This window comes from Mustela putorius, unplaced genomic scaffold, assembly GCF_011764305.1.
Source record: "Mustela putorius furo isolate JIRA1106 unplaced genomic scaffold, ASM1176430v1.1 tig00537350_pilon_pilon_pilon, whole genome shotgun sequence".
NCBI classification, from domain to species: Eukaryota; Metazoa; Chordata; class Mammalia; order Carnivora; family Mustelidae; genus Mustela; species Mustela putorius.
Genome location: NW_025422471.1, coordinates 23,442,856 through 23,460,425, shown reverse-complemented (window position 1 = coordinate 23,460,425; position 17,570 = coordinate 23,442,856). Strand labels below are relative to the sequence as shown.

At 37.4% G+C, this 17,570-nt stretch overlaps 1 protein-coding gene across 1 annotated transcript in view; it reads left to right on the top strand.

Moving 5' to 3' along the window:
- SCAMP1 (secretory carrier membrane protein 1) overlaps positions 1-17,570 on the top strand; it is a 127,698-nt gene that overhangs the window by 38,027 nt on the left and 72,101 nt on the right. The window contains exons 3-4 of the mRNA XM_004766832.3: positions 14,775-14,873; positions 16,247-16,355. Of these exons, the coding sequence (XP_004766889.1) occupies positions 14,775-14,873; positions 16,247-16,355 (208 nt within the window). The remainder of the gene's footprint in view (positions 1-14,774; positions 14,874-16,246; positions 16,356-17,570) is intronic.

The following is a 17,570-nucleotide window of genomic DNA, read 5'->3' as shown; positions in this document are numbered from 1 at the left end:
ATGACCTTGCTTATTTCATTGAGAAACTTGAAGCAGTCCATAGAGATCCACAGACTCCTATCACTGCTCCTACCTATCAGCATTTTACCATGTTTTCTGCTTGCCTGTTATTTATAGATGAGCTACCTATTTGTGCTTCTGTCTGATGTTATCCTCTATATTTCACAGTAGATTTCATGCATTCTCACCTTGGAACGTTGCTTAATTGCTCCCTCCTACATCATTAGATTTTTTCTTCTATTGGATCATATCTTCATAAAAATATGTTGTGTTTTCTCCCATCTTAGAAAAAAATCGCAAAAATTTATTTAACATCTTCATTGAGATAAAATTAATATGTCCATTTAAAGTATATAATTATGGTGCTTTCAGGATTGCCCAACCATTGTCACATTCTAATTTTAGAATATTTTTGTTTCATCCCAAAAGTTGGACCTTTCAGCAGTCACTTCATGTATCCTTTCCCTCTCCAGCTGTAGGCAACTACTAATTTACTTTCTGTCTCTCTAGATTTGTCTTTTCTGGACATTTCATATAAATAGAATTATACAGTATGTGGTCTTCTGTAAATAGTTTCTTTCACTAGGATATTAGGGTAATATTTTAAATATTCAACTGTGTGGTGGTATGTATCATCAGTACTTTATTCCCCTTCTTTTTTGATTTTTATACCACATTTTATTTAGCCATTCATGTGTTGATGGGCAGTTAAGTTGTTTCAGGTTTCTGGCTCCCAGGAGCTTCTATTACTTTTTCTGCAGTCCTGTGTTACTATTCCTCTTGTAGATAAACACATCACAGTGTAATTGTAGTGTCATATGTAGCCCAGCCTGGTTTCCAAAGTGGTTGCACCATTTTACATTGTCATTGTTAGTGTGTAAGTGTTCCACTTTCTCCACATCCTTGCCAACATTGGCTGTTGTGACTTTGTGCTTAAAACCATCCGAGTAGCTGTGAAGTAAAATCTCCTTGTGGTTTTGATTTTTGTTTCCCTGATGGCTAATAATATTGGCCATTTTTTTTTCCTGTGTGTATTTTTTTGTTGTTGTTTTAGAGAAATGTTTAGATCTTTTGCCCATATTTAAAAGAATCGTCTTTTTATTCTTATTTATTTATTTATTTATTTTTTAGATTTTTTGTTTTTTAAGATTTTATTTATTTATTTGATAGATCACAAGTAGGTAGAGAGTCAGGCAGAGAAGGGGGGGGGAGGCAGGCTCCCTGCTGAGCAGAGAGCCCATTGCAGGGCTTGATCCCAGGACTCTGAGATCATGACCTGAGCTGCAGGCAGAGGCTTTAACCCACTGAGCCACCCAGGCGCCCCAAGAATTGTCTTTTTAATAGTGAATCGTGAGAGTTTGTTAAATATTCTAAATACAACTCTCTTATCAAATATGTGATTTGCAAACATTTTCTCTCATTCTGTGAGATGTCTTTTCACTTTATTGATAGTGTTCTTGGCATGGAAGTTTTAATTTTGATGTCACATTTATTTTTTCTTGGGTTCTTGTTATTGGTGTTCTAAGAAACCATTGCCTAACTCAGGGTCCTGAAGATTTACTCCTATGTTTTCCTCTAAGAGTTGTACAGTTTTAATACTTACATTTAGGTTAATGATTGATTTTGAGTTAATTTTTGCACATAGTATGCGGTAGTTTACCGCATTCTTTTGCATTGGATACCTGCTTGTTCCATCACCATTCATTGAAAAGACTATTTTTTTTTTTCCTATTGGATTATCGTGGCACTCAGGCTGAAAATCAGTTGATAATTTAGGGGTTTATTTTTGGACACTTTTTTCTGTTGATACCAATGTCTGTCCTTACTCTAATAATACACTGTCTTGATTACTATAACTCTGTAATAAAACTTAAGATTATTTCCCTGTCCAGTTCATTTATGGCATCTTCTTTCTTGCAAAACTTTTTCTGCTCTCCATTGCTACAGAAATCTTCTGAAGGATACTCTACTTAATTTTAGTTCCTTAGCCCTTTCTCTTGAAAGATAGTTCAGTAAGGGTTTTGCTTCTAGCACTCCACCAAAATGTACTTGTCAGGGTAGCCAGTCTTCCATATTTCGAGATTCAGTGGTAAATTTTCATTCTTAACCTTAGTCAGCAGCATTGAGAGTTGATCACTATCTCATTCTTTTTTTTTTTTTTTTTTTAAGATTTTATTTATTTGACAGAGACAGCACAAGAAGAGGGAGCAGCAGAGGGAGAGGAGGAAGCAGGCTCTCCACTGAGCAGGGAGCCTGATGTAGGGCTCAATCCCAGCACCCAGGACTCATGACCTGAGCTGAAGGCAGACACTTAACTGACTGGGGCACCCAGGCACCTTCATTATCTGATTTTTAGAACATTTTCTTCATTTGGCTTTCAGAGTAGCTCAGTTTTTCCTTCTCAGTCTCCTTTGTTGGCTGTCTTCTCCCTCCTGCATTTTCACCTGCAGTATTGGAGGCCACCTGGAATTAGGCTTTGCTTCTCTTCTTCATCTGTGTTTGCTCAGATGGTGACTTCATCCAGTTTTATAGCTTTAACTTGTCTCTACAGCTTTAGATACGTGTGGGTGACTTCCAAATTTACATTTCCAGTACAGACCTCTCTTCAGAGCACCAGGTTCTATTTTAACTGCCTACTAGATATGTCTACCTGGATGTCTGAAAAGTTGCAAATTCAGTGTCATGAAAATTGAACTGAATCCTTTGATTGTAAACCTGCTCATTTTCAGTCTTTTTCTCTCTATCCTACTAGTTGCTTAGGCCAAAACCTTGGTAGGATTTCACTGTTTGAATTTCCTTGTATCTCATGTCTTTCTGTCAGGAAATCCTGTTGGCTCCCTTAAAAATATATCCAGATCTGATCCTTTTTCTCCATAGCTGCCACTTGGCTTGAGCTGTGATGTGACCTTGCCTGGATTACTGCAGGAGTGATTTCCTAACTACTCTCTCTCCTTCTACCTTTGTCCTGTTTCAGTCCTTTTTCAACTCAGTAATCACATGACCCCTTGAATTTGATCATTTCAGTCTCCTGTCAGGAACTCTTCACTAGCTTTTACTTTTTTTTTCAAGTAAAGCCAAGAGTCCTTAAAAGAATCTGGCTCCTAACAAGTCTCTATTCTTTATCTTCTCATACTCTTTTCCTCATGTATTCCTGTATCCAGCACACTGGTCTTGGTTATATATGTCAGGCATTCTCCTCACTTTGTACTGACTGTTCATTCCCTCTACCTAAGATGGTCTTCCCCCAGATACCTACAGGGTTTGACTTCTTCACTTCCTTAAAGTGTTTACTCAGATATTGAGTTCCTTGATCACCTTTGTAAAATTAAATCCACTCAACCTTTATTCGTGATACCTTTACCCTGTTTTTTTTCTTGTTGTTCCATAACATTTACTGCTTTCTGAGATACTCTATAAATGTGTTTGTTATGTAAATTGTTTATCTTCCATAGCTAGTATGTAAACTCCATGAGAGTAAGGATGTTTACATGTTTTCTTCATGAATGTATCTCAAGTGACTATAACTATTGGATGTTGTAGTTGATCAATAAATATTTGATGTATGTGTGAATATGTATGGTCACGCTTCTCTTCCTTCATTTATACTTTTCTACTTGGAAACTCCTACGCATGTATATTCCTTCTTTCCTACTGTAGTACACCTCTTCCACCAAGTATTCTAATCTTTAAAAGCTTGTTTTAAAATGGTTATCTATTCTGATAAAATTATTTGTCTTGATTCTGCCATTAATGTGTGTAATTTTCACCACTCTTAATAACAAGAAAATCTGTGTTAAGCATAGCTACAGTCCGTTCTTGTTTGGTTAGAGACTGAAAGTCAATGAAAGTTGCAAAAGTTTTAGGTTTCTTTTGGCAGTCTCTTAAACTTTGTTGCCTTAGAGTGCTGTTTTAAAAATGCACATCTTTTCTTTTCATTTCCCTGAGTTTTTGAACCTGCGTGTCTATAGTGGGGACCAGAGTTTGCATTTTTAAAAAGATTTATTTATTATTAGAGCGAGAATGAGTGACCTGGGGTTGGGGGCAGAGGGAGAGAGAGAGAGAAAATCTCAGGCAGACTGCCTTCTGAGCACAGAGCCCAGATACCATGACCTGAGCCAAAATCAAGACTTGGATCCTTAACCAGTTGAGCCACCCTGGTGCCTCAGGGCCTGCATATTCAATAAGCATCAGGGGTTTCTAGTGCAAGGTATCTATAAACACATTAAGAATGCTTTTGCTTTAGACCCTGAGTAAACTTACGAACTTTGTTGGTTCACAGATGGAAGAGAAAGAACAAGAAAAAACAAGGAGGAATTTTCTTCAATAGGTGTTTAGAATATGGAAGAAAGCCAGAAAGGAGAACATACATTTGTTTGTGCATCAGAAAGATAACTCATGGACCAGTGCCTTGAAGGGATCTTATATATTATTTATTTAATAATGAAACATCTTGAGAATTTTCAGTGCAGAGAACTCATTAGGTTACAGAAGAATCTCTATACAATTTATTGCCATGAATGTTACAATGTTTTTAATTCTGTTGAGCTAAAGTATGTTTTGAAATGAAAAATGTTGAACATTTTTTATTTATCTGTTAGCTGTTTAAATGCCTTCTTTGGAGAAACATCTGTTCACATCCTCTGCCCATTTGTTAACTGTTTGTTTTCATTTTTTAAGTGTTGAGTTTGTTGAGTTCTTTATACATTTTGAATACTAGCCCTTTATTGATAAGACATTTGCAAATATCTTCTCCCATTCCCTTTTAGTTTTGTTGACTATTTCCTTTGCTGTGTAAGAGCTTTTTATCTTGATGAAGTCCCAATTAAAACACTAATTTTTAAAAATTGAGGTTTTTACAATTTTATTTTATTGTATTATTATTATTTTTTTAAGATTTTATTTATTTGACAGACAGAGATTACAAGTAGGCAGAGAGAGGGGAGGAAGCAGGCTCCCTGCTGAGCAGAGAGCCTGATGTGGGGCTTGATCCCAGGACCCTGGGATCATGATCTGAGCCGAAGGCAGAAGCTTTAACCCATGGAGCCACCCAGGCACCCCATAATTTAATTTAATTTAATTTATTTTAAATATTTTATTTATTTATTTGATTGAGATCAGAAGTAGGCAGAGGCAGACAGAGAGGAGGAAAGCAGAATCCCCTCTGAGCAGAGAGCCTGACTTTGGGGCTCGATCACAGGACCCTGAGACCACGACCTGAGCTGAAGACAGAGACCCGACCCACTGACCCACCCAGGTGCCCCGGTTTTTACAATTTTAATTCCAGGATACCTAGTATACAGTGTTATGTTAGTTTCAGGTATACAATATAATGATTCCACATTTCTGTACATTGCTCAGTGCTCATCATGATAAGTGTACTCTTTAATATCCCCATCACCTATTTCAAGTATTTTATTGTTTTTGATGCTATTGTGAATGGGTTGGTTTTCTTTTTCCATTGCTTCATTATGAATGTAAAGGAGTGCAACTGATTTCTGTGTGTTGATTTTATATCCTGTCACTTTAAAGGGAGTGGGAGATTCCAACAGTTTTTGATAGACTTTTTAGGATTTTTTGTATGTAAGATCATAACATCAGTAAAAATGATAATTTTATTTCTTCCTTTCCAAATTGGATGCCTTTTGCAGAAATGAAAGTCTCAAGGGGATGGTTTCATTAGTTTTCTTTTTACTATATATGCAAAGGTGAAAAGTAGAAATAGAATTAGGAGCCATCATCAAGTAGGTCTTTAAAAATTAGGGGCACCTGGGTGGCTCAGTGGGTTAAAACCTCTGCCTTCGGCTCAGGTCATGATCCCAGGGTCCTGGGATCAAGCCCCACATTAGGCTCTTTGCTCAGCAGGGAGCCTGCTTTTTCCTCTCTCTCTGCCTGCCTCTCTGCCTGCCTCTCTGCCTACTTGTGATCTCTGTCTGTCAAATAAATAAATAAAATCTTAAAAAAAAAATATGTCTAGGGGCACCTGGGTGGCTCAGTGGGTTGGGCCTCTGCCTTCAGCTCAGGTCATGGTCTCGGGGGTCCTGAGATTGAGCCCTGCATTATGCTTTCTGCTCAGCAAGGAGCCTGCTTCCCTCTCTCTCTCCCTCTGCCTGCCTCTCTGTCTACTTGTGCTCTCTCTTTCAAATAAATAAAAATCTTAAAAAAAAAATTGTATCTAGGGCTTTACTTGTTTGGAGATGGCTAATCAAGTAAATTGTGGCTGAAGAAAATACTGGGTCCCAGAATTGGACAATGATCTAGCTAACATCTACAGATTTGAAAAAAATTATTAGGAAAATAGCTAGTGGGTTAATATAACTGCTCCCAGAGATTTGTATCTTTCCAACCTTTCTCATCATTGCTATACTACAAGCAACTATGACCTCACATATATCAAATTACTATCTCTAATCCAGCCTTCATCTTTATCTTATGAATTGATTGTACTTAATGCCTTATTTGTTATTTATTTATTTTACTTTATTTTATTTTTAAAGATTTTTTTAAAAAATTTATTTGACAGACAGATCACAAGTAGGCAGAGAGGCAGGCGGAGAGAGAGAGGAGGAGAAGGCAGGCTCCCTGCTGAGCAGAGAGCCTGATGTGAGGCTCGATCCTAGGACCCTAGGATCATGACCTGAGCCGAAGGCAGAGGCTTTAACCACTGAGCCACCCAGGCACCCCCTTATTTGTTATTTAAAGCAGTAAAGAATTTATAGTAAGTTTTCAACTTGGTTGAATTTTTGGATAATTTCTTATGTAGTTTTTCTGAAGCGTGCTGCCAAACTAACTTTGCCAGTCCTTTTTTTTTTTTTTTTTTTTTGGTCATTATTCTGTTGTCTCAACATATTAAACCAAGAGAGTGAAACTTAAGGGCCAATCTTTTCTAGTCAGAGAACAGTTAAGATTGATCAGCTTGTTTTGCTGCTTCTTAAGAGCTATTGAGTGAGGGGAACAAGAAATTGGAACAGAGAATTTCTAACTTTTTTTTTTTTTTTTTTTTTTTTTTTTAAAGATTTTATTTATTTACTTGACAAAGAGAGGTCACAAGTAGGCAGAGAGGCAGGCAGAGAGAGAGAGGAGGAAGCAGGCTCCCCGCTGAGCAGAGAGCCCGATGCGGGACTCGATCCCAGGACCCTGAGATCATGACCCGAGCTGAAGGCAGCGGCCCAACCCACTGAGCCACCCAGGCACCCGAGAATTTCTAACTTTTGTGATAACAAAAGATTATCATGGAGATTTAAAAAAAAACCCAAAGATCTTTTAATCTCACTATCTGGAAATAATCACTATTAATATTTTGATGAATTTAGTAAATTTTAAAATTAAAAACTGACATAGTTTTATAACTTCTATCACTTATTATTGGTACAAACTTTTCCGGTTTCATTAAATATTTTTTCAAGCCTTTTAAATAGATGCTTAAAATGGTCTCCTATGGATAAAACAGTTTATTTTCTTATTTGGACATTTGGGTTATTTCTAACTTTTTGCTTTTGTAAATAATGCTCTGGTAAGCATCCTTGGCAGACACACATTTGTGCCTATCTTTGATCATTTCCTTATGATATTTTTTTTAACACTATTTGTGAGTCATAGAGTATAAATATTTCTATGGCTGTTATACATAATACTGAAGTAAGCTCCAGGATTATTACATGAACAAGTTTATACCTATTATCAATGTGTATAATTTTACACCCATTTTACATCTTTTCCAAAATGTGATGATCTTATGGTAGTAGTGACCAAAAAAATAATTAGAAGCTTACATTTTTTTGGATTACTAATGAGGAGTTAACATTTTTAATATGTTTGTTTATTATTATTATTTTTTAAAGATTTTATTTATTTATTTGACAGACAGAAATCACAAGTAGGCAGAAAGGCAGACAGAGAGGGGGAAGCAGGCTCCCTACTGAGCAGAAAGCCCGATGCGGGGCTTGATCCCAGGACCCTGAGATCATGGCCTGAGCCCAAGGCAGAGGCTTTAAACCACTGAGCCACCCAGGCGCCCATATGTTTATTTTTTTGTATGTATTTTGTAACCTGCTTGTTGAAGGCTTTTTAAAATGCGTTTTTCCTCAATAACATGTTCATCTGTTTTTTTTACTGATTTCTATGTAATGAAGTGTATTAATCAGTTGACAGTTATATGTGTTACTTACTAGATTTTGCCCTTTAATATTGGTTATGAAATATGTTATATCATCCAGCTTCTAAATATTTACTAGATATATTACCTTTTCATTATGATTTCTTTCCCCTCATCCCTTTTAAATATTTAGAATACCTTTGCTCCAACCCTAGATCAAAAAGTCAAAAAGTCATCCACAGATGCTATATCATCTGTGTCCTCTATATTATAGAGCTATGCTATGTTATAGTGTTTTTATAGTTTAACAAAGAATATCCATTTGAGATTTGAGAATGTTACTAGTGAGCTTGAACCATTAATTAATATTTTTATTGACCATTCCTGTTTTCTTCTTTGTATTGCCTGTTCAGATCTTGTGCTTATTTTCCTATTAGTAGTTAAGAGTTCTATGAATTTGTAACAATTCTTTTTGTATTCTATGTGGCATTTATATATGCATTATAACCAATTTTCTCTAGTCTGTGATTTGACTTTTCACTCAATGTTAAGTTTGATTATACAGGTTTCCCCCATTGTTGAAAAGTAGAGCACACCTATGAAATTTTTGTAAGCCCAGATGGCCTAAAGTGAAGGGTATTCCCTGCTTTCCCAAACTTGATGTTACACCACTTTACTTTTAGAAAGACCTACATTTGTAGCTGTTTTTGCTAACTTAAAGAAATCTGATTTTCTTTGATTTTACGAAAAAAGCTGTCACTGTACTAATGTAGGTCTTCTGAAGTGGTATAAAGGAAACTTTCAGAAAGTGGGGGATACCTATAGTTGAACTTGTCTATCTTTATTGTTTGTCTGTTTTCCTCATGTTAACTTAACAAGTACTTACTGAGCATTTACTGTGTTCCAAGCATTGTTTTAGGCACTGGAGATACATCATTGACAAAATACATAGTGATTTCTAGAGCTCACATTCAAGAAGCTCTTATATACCCTAAGTTCCTAAAAATATTCACCCTTTTTTTTTTTTTTTTCTAGAAGTGTGTAAGTTTTGCTTTTTCATTCGTAGATTATCTACCTGGAATTTATTTTCATGTGGTGTTAAGTAAGAAATCTAGTTTCACTATTACATGTGGGTGGTCTGTTTTCCTAACATCATTTATTGACTAATACGTTATTTCTCCACTGTTGTATAGTGAGTGTCCCCTCTCTTGGATATCAAGTTTCTGCATTTGTGTGGGTCTGTTTCTGTATCTCTTCTGTTTATTGGTGTATTTCTTTATCTTTGCCATCTGTACCACCCTCTTAATAACTGTATCTTTTTTTTTTTTAAAGATTATTTATTTATTTATTTGACAGAGAGAAATCACAAGTAGATGGAGAGGCAGGCAGAGAGAGAGAGAGAGAGGGAAGCAGGCTCCCTGCCGAGCAGAGAGCCCGATGCGGGACTTGATCCCAGGACCCCGAGATCATGACCTGAGCCGAAGGCAGCGGCTTAACCCACTGAGCCACCCAGGCGCCCCAATAACTGTATCTTTACAATAAGCTTTAATATCATAGGTCTGCTCTATTTTTTCCTCAAAATTGTTTGACCTATTCTTAGCCCTTGGCTTTTTCATATGAATTTTATAATTAGTTGTATTCTCCAGTTACTTCTTCAGTTGAGTCTGGCTTCCTTTTCAGGACTGCTACTTGATGTGTCAGGGTAAAATCCTGATACATTTGGTGGGGTGTTCTGGCTTTGACAGTTTCAATCTTCGAACCTCCCTTTGTAGCCACTTGCTCATGTGCTCTCTTTCTCTTTTCCTTTTTTTTTCTCCTGTTTTCCTTTTCCTATGGCCATTTAAAAGAATACTTAAAAATATGTATTTTAATTTTTTAAAAAGATTTTTATTTAATTCAGGGAGAGAGCAACAAGCAGGATGAGGGGCAGAGGGAGAAGCAAGCTCTCTGCTGAGTTGGGAGCCTGCTGCAGGGCTCAATTCTGGGATTGGGATCATGACTGAGCTGAAGGTAGACATTTAACTGAATGAGCCACCCAGGTGCCCCTAGAAGTATATTTTTTAATTTAAAAAACAAGTAATATATTGGGAGGTAGGTAAATAATAGAAATGTATATAAAGCAAAAGGTGCAGATTTCTCTGATACCAGTTTGCTGAGAGCTTCTAGATATTTTTCTGGGTGTGTATAAGTATGTGTTTATTATAGCAGAAAAATGGTCATGTGCATTCTGTAGTTCACTTTATTTAATTATTTAAAAGGTAGTCTTCTGTAACTCTAAATCATTCCTTTTGATGGCTGCATGGTATGTTATACAGTAATTTAACCAATTTCCCTTTGATGGACTTGTGGGTATCTATTTGCTCTTTGATCCTGAAGCTGCTTTCAAATACTCCTGGATCTAACTGGAAAAGTGGAGGTTTGGCAGTTTATTTTCCATCTCCATAATGACTTCCCTCTTATTCTTTCCAAAGGGTATTAGTGGAGTTCTGTCAAAAGCATTCCTGTTTACTTTTTAAAAAAAAAAACATTTTTTAAAAAATCATGATAAATGTTCTCTTTAATCCCCATCCCCTATTTCACCCATCCTTCCACCCACCTCCCCTCTGGTAAACACCAGTTTGTTCTTTATGGTAAGGGGTCTGTTTCTGGTTTATTTCTGTCTTTTTTTAATCTGCTTATTTGTTTCTTAAATTCCACATACAAGTGAGATCATAATATCTTTGTCTCTTTGACTTCACTCAGCATTATACTCTCTTGCTCTATCCATGTTGTTGCAAATGGCAAGATTTCATTCTTTTTTATGGCTGAATAATACTGCAGTGTGTGTGTGTGTGTGTGTATACACATCTTTATCTATTCCATCTATCAGTGGACACTTGGGCTGCTTGAGTAATTTGACTATTGTAAATAATGCTGCTATAAATATAGAGGTGCATGTATCCTTTGAATTAGTGTTTAGGTATTTTTTGGTAAGTACCCAGTGGGATTGTAGAGTAGTTCTATTTTTAACTTTTTTTTTTTTTTTTTTTTTTTTTTTAAAGATTTTATTTATTATTTATTTGACAGAGAGAGAAATCACAAGTAGGCGGAGAGTCAGGCAGAGAGAGAGAGAGAAGCAGGCTCCCGCTGAGCAAAGAGCCCGATGCGGGGCTCGATCCCAGGACACTGAGATCATGACCTGAGCCGAAGGCAGCGGCTTAATCCACTGAGCCACCCAGGCGCCCCTATTTTTAACTTTTTGAGGAACCTCCAGTTTTCCACAATTGCTGCATGAATTTGCATTCCCACCAACAGTGCAAAAGTGTTCTTTTTTCGTCACATCTTCCGTAAGACTTCTTGTTTCAACGGTTTTGATTTTAGCCATTCTGACCTATGTGAGGTGGCAACTCATTGTAGTTTTGATTTGCATGTCCCTGATGAGTGATTTCAAACACCTTTTCATGTGTCTATTGTCAATCTGGATGTCTTCTTTGGAGAAATGTCTGTTAATGTTTTCCCATTTTAATCAGATTACTTTTTGTGTGTGTGTGTGTTGAGTTGTATAAGTTCTTCATGTATTTTAGATGCTGACTCTTGATTGGGTGTGTCATTTGCAAATACTTTCTCCCATTGTGTGGGTTGCCTTTTTGTTTTCTCTGCTCTGCATGATAAATGTTTTTCTGTCCCCTCGCTTAAAATCTGCAAATGACTTTCCGTCTGAAATGAGTCTTTTGTAGGCAGCATATACGTGGGTCTTCCTTGTTTATCTACTTAGTCACCCTGTGTCTTTTGATTGGAACACTTAGTTCATTTACATTCAAAGTAATTATTAATAGATATGTGTTTATGCCATTTTGTTACTTGTTTTGTGGTTGTTTTTTATAGATTTCCTGATTCTTGCTGACTTTCATGGTTCATTGGCTTTCTTTAGTGATATGCTTGGATCCCTTTCTCTTTAGTCTTTGTATATTTATTACTGGGTTTTGGTTTGTGGTACCATTATATTTGTAACATCTTCTGCATATAGCAGTCTATATTAAGTTGATGGTTACTGAAGTTTAAACTCCTTTGTTCCTTTTCTTCCCACCTTTTACGTATATACTGTCGTATTTCACATCCTTTTATTTTATGGATCTCTTCAATGATTTTTACAGAAATACTCACTTTTGCTGCTTTTGTGCTTTTTACTTTTCATACTCTCACTTGTGGTCTTTATTTTTAACTCAGAGTTCTCTTTAAAATTTCTTAAAGGGCTGGTTTAGTGGTGCTTTTTGGAGGAACTCTTCAGTTCTCTATTCTGAATGATAGTCTTACTGGGTAGAGCATTCTTGGCTGCAGATGTTTCCCTTTTACCACTTTGAATGTATCATGCCGCTTCCTTCTGGTCTGCAAACTTGCTGCTGAAAAATTCACTTCTAGCCTTATGGGATTTTCCTTGTATAGAACCATTGTCTTTTCTCTTGCTTTAAACGCTTTTTTCTTTATTCCTATTTCTTACTATTTTAATTGCTTTGTGTCTTGGTGTGGACCTTCTTGGGTTGAATTTTTGGGGGCATCTCTCTGCCTTTGGAATCTGGATATCTGTTACCTTCCCCCCATTAGGGAAGTTTTCAGTTACTATTTCTTCAGGTAAATTTTCTGCCCCACTCTTCTGAGATCCCTGTAATGTGGATGTAACTACATTTGATGGAGTTGCTGAGTTCCCTAATAATATTCTCAATTTGTATACTTTTTTTTTCCTTTGCTCAACTCGGTTTCTTTGTATTACTCTGTCTTCCAGGTATTAATTCATTCCTTGGCTGCATCAAGCCTACTGTTTATTACATTAAGTGTATTTTTTTTTTAAGATTTTATTTATTATTTATTTGACAGAGAAAGATCACAAGTAGGTAGAGAGGCAGGCAGAGAGAGAGAGAGGAGGAAGCAGGCTCCCTGCTGAGCAGAGAGCCCGATGCGGGACTCGATCCCAGGACCCTGAGATCATGACCTGAGCCAAAGGCAGCAGCTTAACCCACTGAGCCACCCAGGCGCCCACATTAAGTGTATTTTTAATTTCACTTATTGTGTTCTTGCCTGCATTCTTTTCTCCAGTCCAGTGTGTATTTTTGTGATCATTATTTTAGATTTTCTTTAAGGTATCTTTTTTTTTTTTTTTCCTTCAGGTATCTTTTTTATATCCATTTTACTTTGGTCTCTTGCTGTGGTTTGAGCCTGTTCTTTCACTTGGGAGATGTTTCTCTGTCTTCTCATTTTGTTTGACTTTGTGTCTGTTTCTCTGTGCTAGAGAAGTCAGCTACTTACCTTACTCTTAATAATAGCCGTTGAAGAAGAGGGATTATAGTGCCCTGTAGTGCAGTGTCCATGTTCCCCAAGTTATGTTGTGGGTACTCTGCTGTTGAGGTCTGGCATCTTTTCCCTTCAGGCCAGATGTTTGCTAATGCTGTCTTTACCTATTGTGAATAGCAACGTGTACAGTGGTCTACTTGTGAAACAATACCTGCCACTGCTGGAACTGCAGTCCTGCAAAACAAGAAGGTCACAAGGTGTGGTATTGGCAGGGTGATCTTCTGGGGGAGGGACTCCAGGACTCAGGGGAGCATGGCTGGGAAGGGCTGATCTGCCAAAGCACATGTGGCAGGTTTGTTTCAGTGTAAGCAAGTTAAGCAGCATGTGTCCACACAGTGCTGGTTTCCACAGGTGGCTGTTATTTATGTTGGGGAGCAAGGGAGGAGAATGTCACCTCCCAGCTCCTTTGTACCTGGAAGGGTCTCCCCATGATCCCTGTCTCCCCAGGCAATGTTCTGAGATGAGCAAATTTCTCTCCTCCTTGCCTGCCCATGGCATTTTTTGAACTGCTGGTTCTGCCTGCATCTGCATAGGTTGTTTTTCATGCTGTCTCTTAAAGATGAGGGACTCTTGTTTCCTAACACCTTCTGGGCTCATCCAGAGCTGAGCATGCTGGTTTTTAAAATTCTAGGTTTTAAGTCCTGGTGGTTTCATGAAATTTCAGAGGCAACTATGGAGATTCATCCTTCCTGTTAGCAGTCTCCCCAGTCCGAAGGTCTGTTTTCTTCTCTGTGCCACTGGCGCCTTCTCCACTGTGGCTGACTGTGGTCCCTTTTGCTCCCAGGCTGTGTCTTCGCCCTTCATATCATCTCTGATGTGGACTCTTCCTTGCCTTTCGTTGTGGAGTGTGTTCTGGAAGCCCATGGGCTGTTTCCAGGGTTATTTCCGCTGCTGTGGGTGTTATCTAGTTGTACCTGTGGGAGGAGCTGAGTTTAGGGTCCTCCTACGCTGCCATTTTCCCAGCCAACCTTTCCTATTAACTTTTTAGGTGGAAACTTAAACAATGGTGGACGTACCTCTCTTTGGTGGAAAGATTAACAGTTAACCTTGACGTAAATTCTTCGATTTGGCACTATATTTTACTAAAAAGCAATCCTTCAAGGTTTTGTTTTGTGTTTTCACATGTGGCATCCTCCAAGAGAGTGTTTGTGATATAGTGGTAGAGGTAGCAGCCAAATTGGAGAGTTGAGGAATGAGTGAGTTTGAGAAAATGGAGATGGAGAGCTGAAGCAGTACTTTACTACATACTAGCAGAGGAAGAGAGGAGTTCTTGGTGTTTTGTTTTTTATTGGGGTTAGGCCTTTTGAAAGAAGTTAAAATTGGATCTCTATGTTACATAATTTTTTAATTTTCCTAGCCTCCACCAGGCTCTGTGAAAATGCCTAATGTACCCAGTACACAACCAGCAATAATGAAACCAACGGAGGAGCATCCGGCTTATACACAGATTGCAAAGGTTAGTTGATGTTATGTGTGTAAATTTGTATTGGAAATTATATTATCAATAACATCTTTGGAGTAGAATTATTTATACATTGCCTTAACTTTTTTTTTCCCCTACTTAATTTTTAACTTACTTTTGAGTCTGAGTTAGCTAGTTTTCAACTCTATTAACATAGTTCTTTTTCAGCTTATAATATTTATTCTGTTATTAACAGTTTTTGAATTCACTTATGCTCTTGAACAATTTGTTTTCTGAAATTTTTGTTGCCTTTTGTTGGTTTCACTCTTTAGTGCACGATGCTATGATAATACCAATAGAAACCATTGGAAAAGGGTTGTAGTGGCTAAGCAAAGGACTATGGTAGGAAGTAGCAGGTGGTAAAAATATGAGAATAAAGGAGATGATTAGGATGCCTTGTATTACATAAAGGCAGATGAAATTACAAACCAGAATTTCTTAATCGTATTCTTCTTTCATCTCATTATCTTCTAAAATAGAAGATACTGTATATTCTCGCATTGGAAACCTAGGTACCATTCAAACCAATTTTTAAAAAAGATTTATTTATTTATTTGACAGAGAAAGACAGAGAAAGGGAACACAAGCATGGGGAGTGGGAGAGGGAGAAGCAGGTTTCCCGCCAAGCAGAAAGCTGGATGTGGGGCTCGATTGCAGGACCCTAGGATCATGACCTGGGCTGAAGGCAGATGCTTAATGACTGAGCCACCCAGGTGCCCCCAAACCAATTCTTGAGAGGCAATTCAGTGGTCATTTTCTCCCTTTGTCTGTTTTGCTTCAATTGTTCCCTTTGTTCCTCATTCTCATTTAGCACAAGAGTCACCTTAATTTTATTTTCCCAAATAGGACTCTGACTACTCTTACTGAGAGAATTTTGTCCTATTTTAAATGTGCCCAGTATTCTCACTGACAGTTTTCATAACCAAAAAGCCAAAATCAGTCAAATAGCTCCATAATATCTTCTGAAACTCTAACCTTGAGTGAATTCTTATAACCTTGAGTGAATTCCTATATAAATTTTTAAAGATTTTATATGTTTATTTGACAGTGAGAGACAGAGATAGTGATAGAGATAGAGAGCATGATCAGGGAGGAGAGGAAGAAGCAGGCTCCCCACTGAGCAGGGAGCCTGGTGATAGTGACCACTCAGGCGCCCCTGAATTCCTGTAATTTGGAAGAGCATTTGAATGGAGATTCTGACATTGTATGATCTTAGGGTCATAGTTCAAACCCCACATTAGGTGTGGAGATGACTAAAAAATAAAGTTTCTGGCATTGTAGAGGAAGAGGTAGGGTAGATAGCATAGTCATATAGGATTTTCCAACTCTGACAACCTATTCATTCATTGGTATTTTGTTTGTTTAAGGAACATGCTTTGGCCCAAGCTGAGCTTCTTAAGCGCCAAGAAGAACTAGAAAGAAAAGCTGCAGAATTAGATCGTCGAGAACGGGAAATGCAAAATCTCAGTCAACATGGTAGTATCCAAAGAAGTTTGAAATAAAAATAACTTTTAAACATTTTAAATTATGCCTGTGCTAGCTCTGATTCATTTGGTTTATGGATAAAGCCATGCCATTTTTTCCTGTTCTAGCAAGATCAGACAGCAGATTTCCTACTTGTTACTCTGTAGCTCTCTGATCTTGGCTGATTTGCATGTCTTTTGGTAGATTATAACAGTGTTAGCCTTATCACACAGAAAGTGAATGTGAATATGATAATTTTGGGGTTTGGCCAGGAGCCTTTGATTCTGCACTTGGGTCCTCTTTGAGTCTATTGAAGCCTTAAGAGTACATGGCAGTGTGCCCTAAACTTGACTCTTTTTGTTTAGTCAGCCCAGTTTCTAATTATCTGCCCCTGTCCTCAGAAATATAACCTACCTGTCAAAATATTATTAAAAAATGTGTGGCATGATTCTGTGAAGCCTTGGGTTTCTCAGTTATATCAAATAAATACTGAATTGATCATTTGCTATGAAATCTGTTTAGACTGTGACTACCAAAGGCCACTTCCAGGGTGTATCTTAGAGAAAGATAGCAGTATCTGGCTAAGGGGTTAAAGATCTAGACAAGTCATTGTTACTCTGTCTAGCATAGTGATGGCATGACAGGGCTAGGTCAGCAACAATATATTGAACTATTTTTTCCTTATCTTAGATTGTGTATGCCTAAGTCAGAGAACAACAAATACTGCATGATTTCACTCATTTGTGGAGTTTAAGAAACAAAACCAATGATCATTGGGAGAAATGAGGGGAAAAAAGAGAGGCAAACTAAGAAACACTCAACTGTAGAGAACAAATTGCTGGTTACCAGGGGGAGGTGGGTGGGGCTGGGGGTTAAGGAGGGCACTTGCTGTGATGAGCATCAGGTATTCTATGGAAGTATTGAACCATTATAATGTACTACTGAAACTAGTATTACTAGTATGTTAGCTAGCGAATTTAAATAAAAATGAAAAATAAAATTTATATATTCAAAGACTATTAAAAGAAATGTATAAGCCTAGGGCCTCATGAGGACGCATTCATCCTTGGCTATTTTGTTGGCTTGTGACATGAGAGACAACATCAGTAAAAGGAGAAACTAAAGGTTTATCTGAGATCAGTGTTTCTGTAATACCTATAATAAAATCTGTCCTATGTCCTTAGTATTGACTAATAGAAGTTATTTCTATGGGAGATATTTTAGAAG